This window comes from Mya arenaria, chromosome 13 (assembly GCF_026914265.1).
Source record: "Mya arenaria isolate MELC-2E11 chromosome 13, ASM2691426v1".
NCBI classification, from domain to species: domain Eukaryota; kingdom Metazoa; phylum Mollusca; class Bivalvia; order Myida; family Myidae; genus Mya; species Mya arenaria.
Genome location: NC_069134.1, coordinates 9,942,422 through 9,955,234, shown reverse-complemented (window position 1 = coordinate 9,955,234; position 12,813 = coordinate 9,942,422). Strand labels below are relative to the sequence as shown.

At 37.5% G+C, this 12,813-nt stretch overlaps 1 protein-coding gene across 3 annotated transcripts in view; it reads left to right on the top strand.

Moving 5' to 3' along the window:
• Positions 1 to 9,246, top strand: part of LOC128214573 (probable serine/threonine-protein kinase kinX) — a 129,586-nt gene extending 120,340 nt beyond the window's left edge. For all 3 annotated transcript variants that reach the window (XM_052921125.1, XM_052921124.1, XM_052921126.1), the window contains 3 exons: positions 5,791 to 5,989; positions 7,090 to 7,159; positions 7,409 to 9,246. In XM_052921125.1, the coding sequence (XP_052777085.1) occupies positions 5,791 to 5,989; positions 7,090 to 7,159; positions 7,409 to 9,094 (1,955 nt within the window). In that variant the 3' untranslated portion in view covers positions 9,095 to 9,246. The remainder of the gene's footprint in view (positions 1 to 5,790; positions 5,990 to 7,089; positions 7,160 to 7,408) is intronic.
• The last annotated feature ends 3,567 nt before the right edge of the window (positions 9,247 to 12,813 follow it).

Genomic DNA, 12,813 nt, shown 5'->3' with positions numbered 1-12,813 from the left:
CATCTACTGCACTGGACACATGTACCCCCATCTACTGCACTGGACACATGTACCCCTATTTACTGCACTGGACACATGTACCCCTATTTACTGCACTGGACACATGTGCCCCCATCTACTGCACTGGACACATGTACCCCCATCTACTGCACTGGACACATGTACCCCCATCTACTGCACTGGACACATGTACCCCCATCTACTGCACTGGACACATGTACCCCCATCTACTGCACTGGACACATGTACCCCATCTACTGCACTGGACACATGTACCCCTATTTACTGCACTGGACACATGTACCCCTATTTACTGCACTGGACACATGTGCCCCCATCTACTGCACTGGACACATGTGCCCCCATCCACTGCACTGAACATCTACTGCACTGGGCACATGTTCCCCCATCTTCTGCACTGGACATGTGAACCCCCCATCTACTGCACTGGGCACATGTTCCCTCATCTACTGCACTGGACACATGTACCCTCATCTACTGCACTGGGCACATGTACCCCCATCTACTGCACTGGGCTCATGTTCCCTCATCTACAATGTACCCCCATCTACTGCACTGGGCACAATTGTGCCCTCATTTACTGCACTGGACATGTGAACCCCCATCTACTGCACTGGGCACATGTACCCGCATCTACTGCACTGGGCAAGCTGTATGTGCCCTTGTCTTCTGCACTGGGCACATGTGCCCTTGTCTTCTGCACTTGGCACATGTGCTCTCATCTACTGCTCTAGGCAAGCTGTATGTGCCCTTGTCTTCTGCACTGGGCACATGTGCCCTTGTCTATTGCACTGGGCAAGCTGTATGTGCCCTTGTCTACTGCACTGGGCAAGCTGTATGTGCCCTTGTCTACTGCACTGGGCAAGCTGTATGTGCCCTTGTCTATTGCACTGGGCAAGCTGTATGTGCCCTTGTCTATTGCACTGGGCAAGCTGTATGTGCCCTTGTCTATTGCACTGGGCAAGCTGTATGTGCCCTTGTCTATTGCACTGGGCAAGCTGTATGTGCCCTTGTCTACTGCACTGGGCAAGCTGTATGTGCCCTTGTCTATTGCACTGGGCAAGCTGTATGTGCCCTTGTCTACTGCACTGGGCAAGCTGTATGTGCCCTTGTCTATTGCACTGGGCAAGCTGTATGTGCCCTTGTCTATTGCACTGGGCAAGCTGTATGTGCCCTTGTCTATTGCACTGGGCAAGCTGTATGTGCCCTTGTCTACTGCACTGGGCAAGCTGTATGTGCCCTTGTCTACTGCACTGGGCAAGCTGTATGTGCCCTTGTCTACTGCACTGGGCAAGCTGTATGTGCCCTTGTCTACTGCACTGGGCAAGCTGTATGTGCCCTTGTCTACTGCACTGGGCAAGCTGTATGTGCCCTTGTCTATTGCACTGGGCAAGCTGTATGTGCCCTTGTCTTCTTCACTGGGCACATGTCCCCTCGTCTACTGCAATAGGAAAAATATATGTCCTGATTGTGAAACCGATCCAATATGTACATGTTTGGATATTTTGTGGGTGTATGAGCCTGCCCCTTTGTAGTAAGTTTCAGGTTGATATGTTTAAGAACTAGGGATGGAAACCAGATACGAAATCGGTATCCGGATATTCGTATCAAGTATTCGAATACTATCTGGATACTTGTATCAAATTGTTTTCATAATAAGTAAATTTCCTATCATATGTCACCCACCTTCTGTTATTTGACATAATTGTCCACTTAATTTATAATTCGTCATATGGCAATTTCACTTTTTCATTCATTCTTTCTCAGTCTTAATAATTTATAATGTTATAATCAAAGCTAAACAACTCATTTTACGTCATAAAACTCATGATGAATACCACATAAACACCTCGCGAATTTGATAGTCACTTCGGCCGAGGTGGTTGCTTGGTTACTGCCACGTGCTTTCGAGTTTGTTATTTATCAGCAGGTTTCATGTTAAATGACGTTTTGATTATTTGATAGTCGATTGTAATTTTATTTCATAACATTGTTTGATTTAATGCAATACCTACAATTTCTGCAGTGTTTTGTAATGAAGGATATAATTGCGGAAAAGATAAGAAGACAAAAAGACGACAACACTTTTACCATCCTCGGATTTTGTGTTATACTTCGAAGTCAATGTTGGAGGCATATTTCCGTAGTCGTGATACAGGAATAACGATTAATAATTCAAAACACAATTACAAGATGCAAAATGATGGACATTTGATTGAAAAGTGAAAAGATAAACAAATTTGTATTTATTGTTTAGATAGCAATAATTTCTTCATGCATATTCATCAAAAATACGATTGGTCATTAATAGCTTTGCACGACCCTTAACTTGTGATTGGACGATCAATTCCTACGGATTAATGATCAATCCGTTTAATATCAACTAGTGTCTATTAAGCACATCTGATATTATAAAACAACACTTGTCATTGTAAACAAGGTCATAGAACTTCACAGGGTGCTGCACAAGGACACAATATCACGCCTTTTGCAAACACCCAATTAGCAGATGATTTGTGACACATACCCGCTTCGCGACAGACACTGTTGATCACCTGAAATATTTCATCTGAAAAGTTTTATAACAATTGCTATGTCTCTGCTAAGCTATTTTATTGAAGTTTTAATTCTTAACAAATATTCGAATACCCATTTTGGTATCCGAATACTTGCGTGATATCCCGATATCCGGATACTCGGATATTCGCTTCCATCCCTATTAAGAACACACATAATGGCTGATGGTGGCAGACAGTTTTCTTCGATGTGTGTAATCGATTGACCTTCAATAGATATTGCACTTGATTCAGATTTCACTTTGTGTATTTGGGCAGCCACCATCATTCAAGTCTCCAACACCTTCAAATGCTTAGTTCATGGGCAAACAGTAGTATCATTATAATATAGTATGTTTTTCACTTGTGTTTACTTTTGTTCATATTTTGTTTGTTTCAATTGTTACCTGCTTTCACTTTGTTTACTTGTACTTCATTTAAATTCTCTTAAAAATTGAGGAAAAAAAATGTTGCACTGGTCACATTTTTGTATCGAGGTGAAAAGTACTGTGTATGCACACATTTTTTAACTTTACAATGAAAGGGGAACAACTTGAACTGAGCGAAACAAAAAGGAACGAGATCATAAGGTACTTTTTTGATGGGAGTAAGTTAAAGTCAAGGTTTCGCCAAATATGTGCGAATATGGTACAACTTTAATGCAACAAAACAGATAAATATGTTCAATGGTGTACAGTTTGTTGTAAGGTAAAATATTGTTATTTCGCTCGTAGAAAAATTGAAGTTTTGTTAAACATAGCTTGGGCATTGACAGCCACAGCAGTAGCTGTAGGCAATAAAGTTGTCCATTTGTTTTAACCTCTTGCTATTGCTTTAAAACCATTCATAATGTTCACATCAAACCTGGTTTGATTGTTGTTTATTTGGATATGTGTAAATTCAAGGTGTTGGGAGTCACATTATAACAGTTATTGTCACCAGAATAATGTGACTCCCAACACCTAAAATTTACATATATCCAAATGATCAGCAATCGACTATCAAAGTCCCTGGTTTACTCCAGTAAATCATGCAAGTATTAGCATCCACCTGCAGCACTCTTGTTTACTCGAGTAAATCACGCAAGCATTTGCATCCACCTGCAGCACTCTTGTTTACTCGAGTAAATCACGCAAGCATTTGCATCCACCTGCAGCACTCTTGTTTACTCGAGTAAATCACACAAGCATTTGCATCCACCTGCAGCACTCTTGTTTACTTGAGTATATCATGCAAGCATTTGCATCCACCTGCAGCTCTCTTGTTTACTTTATTTCAATAAAAATACCATTTTCTTGCTGTTTTAAATTGTTGATAAGGATCATGTTTAACCCTTCATCTTAATATTGTAATGAAAGGTTGTTCTCACCTTGTGTAATAATTTGTTTGATGAATTAGCTGTAAGTGTAGCAATAGAAATGTTTAATAGGTTGCACTGAACGACCCTTATTTTGTGTATTGCCACTGGACAAACCATTCTCCTACCATAATTTATTTATTTCTTTGGAATTGTCATCTTGGTAGTTTTTTAGTACAGGAAAGACGCGCGTATATTGTTTTGAGGGCATAGCACAAACACCAAAATGTGTGAGATTCAAGAGTGTGAGAGCGTTATTGGGGGATTTAATGCGTGACCCTCACTTTGAATGTAGCAGACTTGACATGTATGCCATTGAAAGCAGAAATGCCTTATTAAATCTAACTTTTAAAATACATCAGCACAAAAACGTGCCAAAATAAATCCTTGGATTAAAACTCTTAAATAGCACATTGAAGTGTCCCATTACATTGAAATGATGTCAGAATTTCAGTGAAATGTTAAAAACAATCCAGAGATAAGACTATAGTTGGAAGGCGATGCCTCGTTAGCATTTATGATTGAAGACAATTTTATGTCTTTGTCATGAAATATTGGATTTTTGATTAATATCTCAGAATTTCATCGGAGGTTAGTTACAGGAAAATTTATCATTTTCTATCTAATTTTGTTCGGTAGCGGACACAGGATGACACTGGTCTTTAATGAGGAGTCGTCGTTTACTGGACATTAGACACAAATAAGATCGGGGAAATGGATTTCCATGATGATCGCTCATGATGGATCGAGTCTGCTGTCCTTAAAAAAATTGCCCTGCAAAACAAAAATGTAAAAAAAGAAATTTAACAAGATGAGACTGGCTTTCTTTGGACCAATATTAAGGTTTGATGAATGTCTTCTTGTTTCGTTAAAGTAAACATTAGCCAGGATAAGGAGGTCTCCTCTCCATGATTATTGTTTTACTGGACTGAACCTTTAAGTGAGAAAACAACAGAATGTTTACTGAGTTTTTATATTTACCTTGGTCAGTTGTTATTGAATGTAGTTGGAGCATTGAACTTTATTGAAATGTGTTTTAATAAAAAATTCTGTAGTTTGTAATATGTTTTTTTGTGAACTGAGAGGGAACATCTACCATTCTCATACCAATAAATAACATATCCATGTCAACAAGTGCTTGTTTCTATAGAATTGTTGTTTTCTTCATAGATTTTTTTGACATATTGCAGCATTCAAGGTTTGAAAAACACTGAAGATAGCTGGAAAATTCTGAGGATAGTGCCTCTAATAGAAAACGATTCAACTTTTGAAAAATACCAAGTAACCCCTCCATCATGAAAAGTTGTATGTGACTGAAGGGAAGCAACTTCTATAATACCCAAGAACAATTATTGCAGTAACTGCTTCCCTTAGAAATGGAAGACCAGGTTACAGACCATATCATAAATTTCCTACAGTGAATTGAGCAATTGGCACTCGAAATAAGACTGATTGCCAGTTAATCACGACCTCCCTTGTTGAAAAATATTAAAGCACTTAAATAAGCATTTAATAAAAGATGGAAGATGAACATTTGCAATTTTAAGATTTTTAACTTGACTTTTTTCAATTAAAACCATTACAGCTTTGTACCTCTGACAGCAGCTAATACATGAACTCTTGTGTCAGCCATATACACTTCAAATAGTGTATGGTACTGGCATGAAATACAGTACAGATGATTTCCATCACTATTTCCCTAACTAAACCATTTACTTACAACCAGTGATATAGAATAGGTTGGCATCTGCTTGTAGTCTTTTTGTTTTTATTGAACAGTCATAGAGAAGAAGCCCATGTTCCTACACTTAGTACTGAAGAAAATAAATAACTATGATTCTCTTTATTTGTCTGCAGATCTTGAGGATGGGGATTTCAATGAGGCTGGTCCTGTAGCTGATGACAGTACCCTGCAGGACACTGGGGTTGGGGCAGTATCTTCAGCGGTAGGCAGTGAGGCTGGATCCTCGGGGATGGGGACAGACTCAGAGGGGGAGGAGGAGCAGCAAGCTGACTCTACATCCCTGTACGACCACAAGCTGGAAGACACAGACAGGTTGATTGTTGCTTTACAGGGCTGGTAGTAGTGAACTTCATGCTCTAAATTTGTTTGAATGTAGTTCTATTACAAGACAACTAAATAAGAGTATCTATATTGTGAGAGCATGAAGACTGGGGCACTGCAAAGATGAAACGCCATGTACAGCTAGGGCAAAGACTTAGCAAATATTACTTTTATTAGCAAGATATTTTCTTGACCATGTACGTTCTTAATCGGCAATATAAAACCACGATCAGCTGCGCCCTTTATCAGCAATATTCTTGGCCACCATGTATGACCTTAAACTTTAATATATCTTGTCTACAACCTATGCTGTTTATCAGCAATAATTTTTTAACAAAATGTATGACCTTGATCAGCATATTTCTTTAGCAACATATATGCCCTTAAACAGTTCAGTGTGCCCTTAAACTCCAATATTTTTTAACCACCATGTATGCCTTCTTTACCACCATTTAAAGCCCTTTAGCAGCATATTACTTGACCACCATTTTCGCCCTTTGTAAGAGAAATGACTTCACCACCATGTATGCCCTTTATCAGCAATATTTCTTCACCATCATGTTTGCCCTTTATAAGCAAAACTTCTTCACCACCATGTACGCCTTTTATCAGCAATATTTCTTCACCACCATCTACGCCTTTTATCAGCAATATTTCTTCACCACCATGAACGCCCTTTATCAGTAAAATTTTTCACCACCATGTTCACCCTTTATAAGTGAAACTTCTTTACCACCATGTATGCCCTTTTATCAGCATATTTTTTTACCACCTTTTTCGCCCTTTATCAGAAATATTGCCTCACCACCATGTGCACCTTTTAATTGCAATTGACCACCATTGTATGCCTTTGATCAACAATTTTTTCTTGACCCCCAGGCACCGTTTATGACCTTTACCAGCAATATTTCTTGACCGGACCACTGTGTATGACCTTTACCAGCAATATTTCTTGACCTGACCACCGTGTTTGACCTTTATTAGTAATATTTCTTGGCCAAATGGGTATAACCTTTATCAGAAAAAAAAAATTGACCACCAGGTATGCTCTAAACCTTCCATGTTTCTTGACCTATGTTTGCATGTTTCAGAGAGTGGGAGGAGGATAGTGCGGCGAGCCAGTCTGACCAGCATTGTGTGGACTCTGACAACAATGATCGGGTATGCACAGATATTGCAGGTCATGTACATGTGATTCTTGTAGAAAACTAACATTTGTATATCCAGATCAGTTTATACTTTAATTTATACTTTAATTTTCTATTGTTGCAGGAGAATAATTTTATGCCTTTTTAATATAATTACCCTTGAACTTTTGGGAAGATTAAGATGTGTACTATGGCTACATTTAATCCAACTCTTGTTTTGTTTAATTTTTATTTCGGTAACAATTATTGTTTTGTATTCCAGGAGGAGGATGATATGGAACGAGACTATGATGATGGAGCTAGCTCTCAGGAAGTGGATCCAGACAATGATGATGAATATTCCAGAGACTCCAAGACTTCAGTAGATATTTTTGAGACAGAAAGTAAACATGCAGAACATGCAAAACCAAAACGAAAGAAGGAAAAAAGGATAAGAGTGAGAACTGTTGAGGAAATGGAGGAAGGGGAATTGGGTGATAGTGAATATGACACTGACTCCGAAAGTGGAAGTGATCTTGAAAAAGAAAAAGTTGACTCCGGAACAAAAGTATGCATAAAAGATGCTGAAAAAGAAAAGAATGTGACTGAGTTGAAAGAAAGAATTATTGATCCTGAAGGAGCTAAAAGTGGGGTAGAGTTAAAAGAACTCTCTAATGATGTTGAAGGGGTAAAGATCGAGTCAGAACAGATAATTAGCAGTAGTAGCGCAGATGAGATAAAAGCTGGGACCAAGCTGAAAGAAAGGACTGAGGATGCAGAAAAAGCTGAGTGTGAAACTGAGGTAAAAGATAGAACAAATGCTCTTGTTAAAACTGGAGCTGGGACTATAATTGAAGACATTGCAGGTAACAAATCTGACAATAATGTTCAAGAGAAATCAAATTTACCTGGGACTCAAGCAGCACAAGGTAATAATGTTGATGAAAGATGGAATGGTGTTGAAAGTGTTGTTACAGCTTTGGTTCAGAGTAAATGTAAGGATAAAGAGCCCAACCTATCAACTGAAAAAGATCTAGCAAAGGAGAAATCAGAAAGTATTCACTCCCAAGAAACTAAGAAAATTGATCTCGTTGAAGTTATAATCAAAAACAGTAAAGATACTAAAGACAGGGATGATAAGGAAGTTGTAGAGGGAAAAATCCAACAATGTGTTAAAATATGTGTGAATGAGTCTGAAAATAATGAATTAGAAGCAGTAAACTTGACTGCAAAAAGCATTACAGATAGAAAAGAAAGTATTGATACTCTGGCACAGGAAGTGTCTGATACCAGCAGCAACCATGATGAAGGAAAATTAGACAAAGCAGGAAACACATTGAATAAAGAAGATGCTTCGGAAAGGAAGCATGGGAAAAATACAGATGCTGGTAAGAAAGAAAGTCTAGAGATTATAACTGTGAGAGTAGGAGACAAAAGAGAAGTTCAATTAGGTCAGACACATGATGGTAAAGGGAAAAGGAAAGTTACAGTTGTAGATGAATCCAAAGGTGAAAATATAAAAAGAAAACGAAAAGTTGAAGTGGTTAAGGAAACTGAACAACCTGAAACTTTAGTTGAGAAGAAAGTTTTGAAAGTTAAGAAAAGCATTTCTAAAGACATACCAGACAATATTGAAATAGAGACAAAAGTTGAAATCAAGAAGTGCATGGCAGGAACTTCTGCCCAGGGCACAGCTAGTGCAAAATCATCAGATGAAGGTTCTGATTCGCACAGTCATGATTCCACCGATAGTAACAGCAGTGGACCGGATGCTGCTGACACCTCCATATCTGACCAGATTGTGAAAGAGGTGAAACAAGCCCAGAAGGTGCAGAAGACACAACGGAGGATAGTGAAACCTCCAAGTCAGGCTGTAGCTCCAGCACTGACCAAAAACCAAATGGAACTGTTGGAATTGGAAATGAGAGCTAGGGCAATCAAGGCCATGCTTAAAAAGTCTGCTAAGTAAAATACTGTACTGTTGGCAGTCTGACTAGCTAATACATCTATTGTGTGTAGAACACAGTAACAAATATTCCACAAAACTTCTTTTTCATCTGATATGATGTACATTTTTTGACAAGCCATTTTTGCAGTCTGCAAATAAAACTTCTAAAATTACAGTTTGTTTTATACATGTGAGAGACAGTGAAATATCATATGATTAGACCTTTGTTTGGCTGAAACTCCTGTTACAAGGTTTTGACACCCAGCTGTAGGCTACTGAAACATGAAACATGGCCGTCTCACATAGGCCGCTGTCTACATCATGCTAGTTTTCTTGATACTAGGCATGTTCTTTGATGTCAAATTATTACATTTACATTAAATATTTTAGACACTTATAAGACAATATCAGCACTTAATTGTTACAAAGCACTATAGAGCTTGTCCCAAATGTCCATAAAAAATGTTTCATTCTGACATCCAAGTATCCAACATTTGGTTACCGATATCATAATGATGCAAGTATCAAGCAATTGGTTACCAGTTTCATTCTGACATCCAAGTATCCAACATTTGGTTACCGGTATCATAATGATGCAAGTATCAAGCAATTGGTTACCAGTTTCATTCCGACATCCAAGTATCCAACATTTGGTTACCGGTATCATAATGATGCAAGTATCAAGCAATTGGTTACCAGTTTCATTCCGACATCCAAGTATCCAACATTTGGTTACCGATATCATAATGATGCAAGTATCAAGCAATTGGTTACCAGTTTCATTCTGACATCCAAGTATCCAACATTTGGTTACCGATATTATAATGATGCAAGTATCAAGCAATTGGTTACCAGTTTCATTCTGACATCCAAGTATCCAACATTTGGTTACCGATATTATAATGATGCAAGTATCAAGCAATTGGTTACCAGTTTCATTCTGACATCCAAGTATCCAACATTTGGTTACCGATATCATAATGATGCAAGTATCAAGCAATTGGTTACCAGTTTCATTCCGACATCCAAGTATCCAACATTTGGTTACCGATATCATAATGATGCAAGTATCAAGCAATTGGTTACCAGTTTCATTCCGACATCCAAGTATCCAACATTTGGTTACCGATATCATAATGATGCAAGTATCAAGCAATTGGTTACCAGTTCATTCTGACATCCAAGTATCCAACATTTGGTTACCGATATCATAATGATGCAAGTATCAAGCAATTGGTTACCAGTTTCATTCCGACATCCAAGTATCCAACATTTGGTTACCGATATCATAATGATGCAAGTATCAAGCAATTGGTTACCAGTTTCATTCCGACATCCAAGTATCCAACATTTGGTTACCGATATCATAATGATGCAAGTATCAAGCAATTGGTTACCAGTTTCATTCCGACATCCAAGTATCCATCATTTGGTTACCGATATCATAATGATGCAAGTATCAAGCAATTGGTTACCAGTTTCATTCCGACATCCAAGTATCCAACATTTGGTTACAGGTTTCGTTCAGTTACATTTATCAAATACTTAGTTACCAGTTTGACTTGGACTCCCAAACCATCACTTATCTTTTTATTAAGACACAAAAGAATCTAACACAAATTTTGGGTGCCAGTTTATACCAAGACACGGGTTTCTGACATGGTTACCAGTTTCACTTGGCCAGTCGAGTATCAAGCTTTCAGTCACACTGGTATCATTCGTTTATCATAAAATGAAAGCTACTGCAAACCAGATGATCAACAACTGTGTCACAAAGTACTTCTATGCTAAACACTTTATCTAACAACCACCATATTAACATAATGGTTTTAACTTTATTGGTGTCGTATCCTACATACTCCCAGTCATTCTGTACCAATAAATAGGTAGTGTTAACAGGATTATCAAACCTCGACTACTTCCGACGCAGGTGTTCCAATGTTAACAAGACCAATTTTTATGCTATACATCAAGATGTGGCTGAAAAGGTTTTGATGTGATATACAACAGATTTTTAATCATAATTCCAATGAGGGTAAATATAAGTTTAAACATTTTAATAAGTGATTGAAATAGGCAAGAAGGTCATTAATTTTTATATAACATATATATAAACACACTCCCCTGCGACCTGAATGTCAGCAGATTAGTCTTTAGGCAGTAAATGGCTTCCGGACAATTTTAGGCGTTAATGTATGTGGGAAATATTCCATACACTGAGGTTATAACTAGATGCGTAATTGCCTAAGTTCATAAACAGATCAGAACAGAGCATTTATCTAAAATCTTGGTTTGTAGTCTAGAAAATTCAATTTGAGTTTCATCAATATGCTTTGTGTAGAACTATTAGGCAGATACCGGTACAAAATCCAACCCCAAACTTTTCTACATTTGACCTTGGCCTTGATGACCTCTTATTTGTTTTTTAAAGAATTAACATGTGATGTAGGCATTATAGAGTGGATACAAAGTAATGGTTCAGACACTGGGAGTACTATCACCTTGACCTTTACATAGCAAGAGTCAAACATGAAGTTGGCACATCGCCTAACTGAGTTGAACATGTGACCAAAGTTTTATCAATAAAGTGGATACAAAATAGTATTTAAAGTGACAAAGTGTAATTATCTTGACAGAGACTTAACATAAGAATGTTCCAACAGTAGTTTTTAAAGTCATCTTTGAAGTGAAACATGTTACCCAAGTTCCAGTCATGTATAGTGTGCGGACCCTAACTATTTTTTTCCGTTTCTGAGCAAAAAAATATTCGTTAGCAAATAGAGAGTTACGAAGGGCGGATAACTGCAGATTTTAATCAGAATTATTGTTTATATGATGAAACAAAGTCAGGCAATGACAGTAATGTAGGAAAGACTGCCATGTGCAAGAAAACACTCTGAACTTACGACAGATTTTGAAAAAAAAAATAAAAAAAATCCCTACCTACCCTACCTAGAAATTTTGGGAAGGTTACCCTAAACAAACAATTATTTTTTTGGGCCTTATAAATTTGTAACACAAATTTGATGCCTTATTAACTGTTCCTAATCAAAATATATTTGTAACACAAATTAATTGTCCTTGCTTTGGTAACACACAGAGTATAAAGTAATGTAATGGAACACCAAACAATTCGAAGTCCTTTTTTTTATAAAGTCAGACCCTTTTGGCTTTTATATCCGACATATTGTTGTTTTAAAGGGTAAAGAAATAACAGGAATCTTTGAAATGTCTCACTCAGGCTTAGCTATCAAAACTTGTCTAGCTACAATGTAAGCCTGTTGCATAAAGATTATCTAAAACATAAAATAATAAAGGTGCTAAAATCAAAGGAAACATGTAGACACAAGAAATTACAGGGTGTTGAAGAATTAAGAACCATTATGAAACCTTTCAGATGAAAAAGGAAATAATAGTTTTCATACCGAATATTATATGTTTCATATTAATAAAAGATTTACATCTGAACAGCAGAAGAGACAGATTTACATCTGAATAGGAGAAAAGACAATAATATGTACATCTGACCTCTGGGACAGAAACATTAACATTTAAAACAACAACAACAAATATTACGAAAACAATTTGACTCAAAATTGTTCATAATAGCTCACCCCTGATGTTCTGTAAACTTAAGGGGAGGTCACTGTGTATACGATTAATGTTCTGTAACCTAAAACAGTTTACTGCTTTGAGGATATGTTAACATGATTGTTTCGTCGTGTTTACTATTGTTTAAG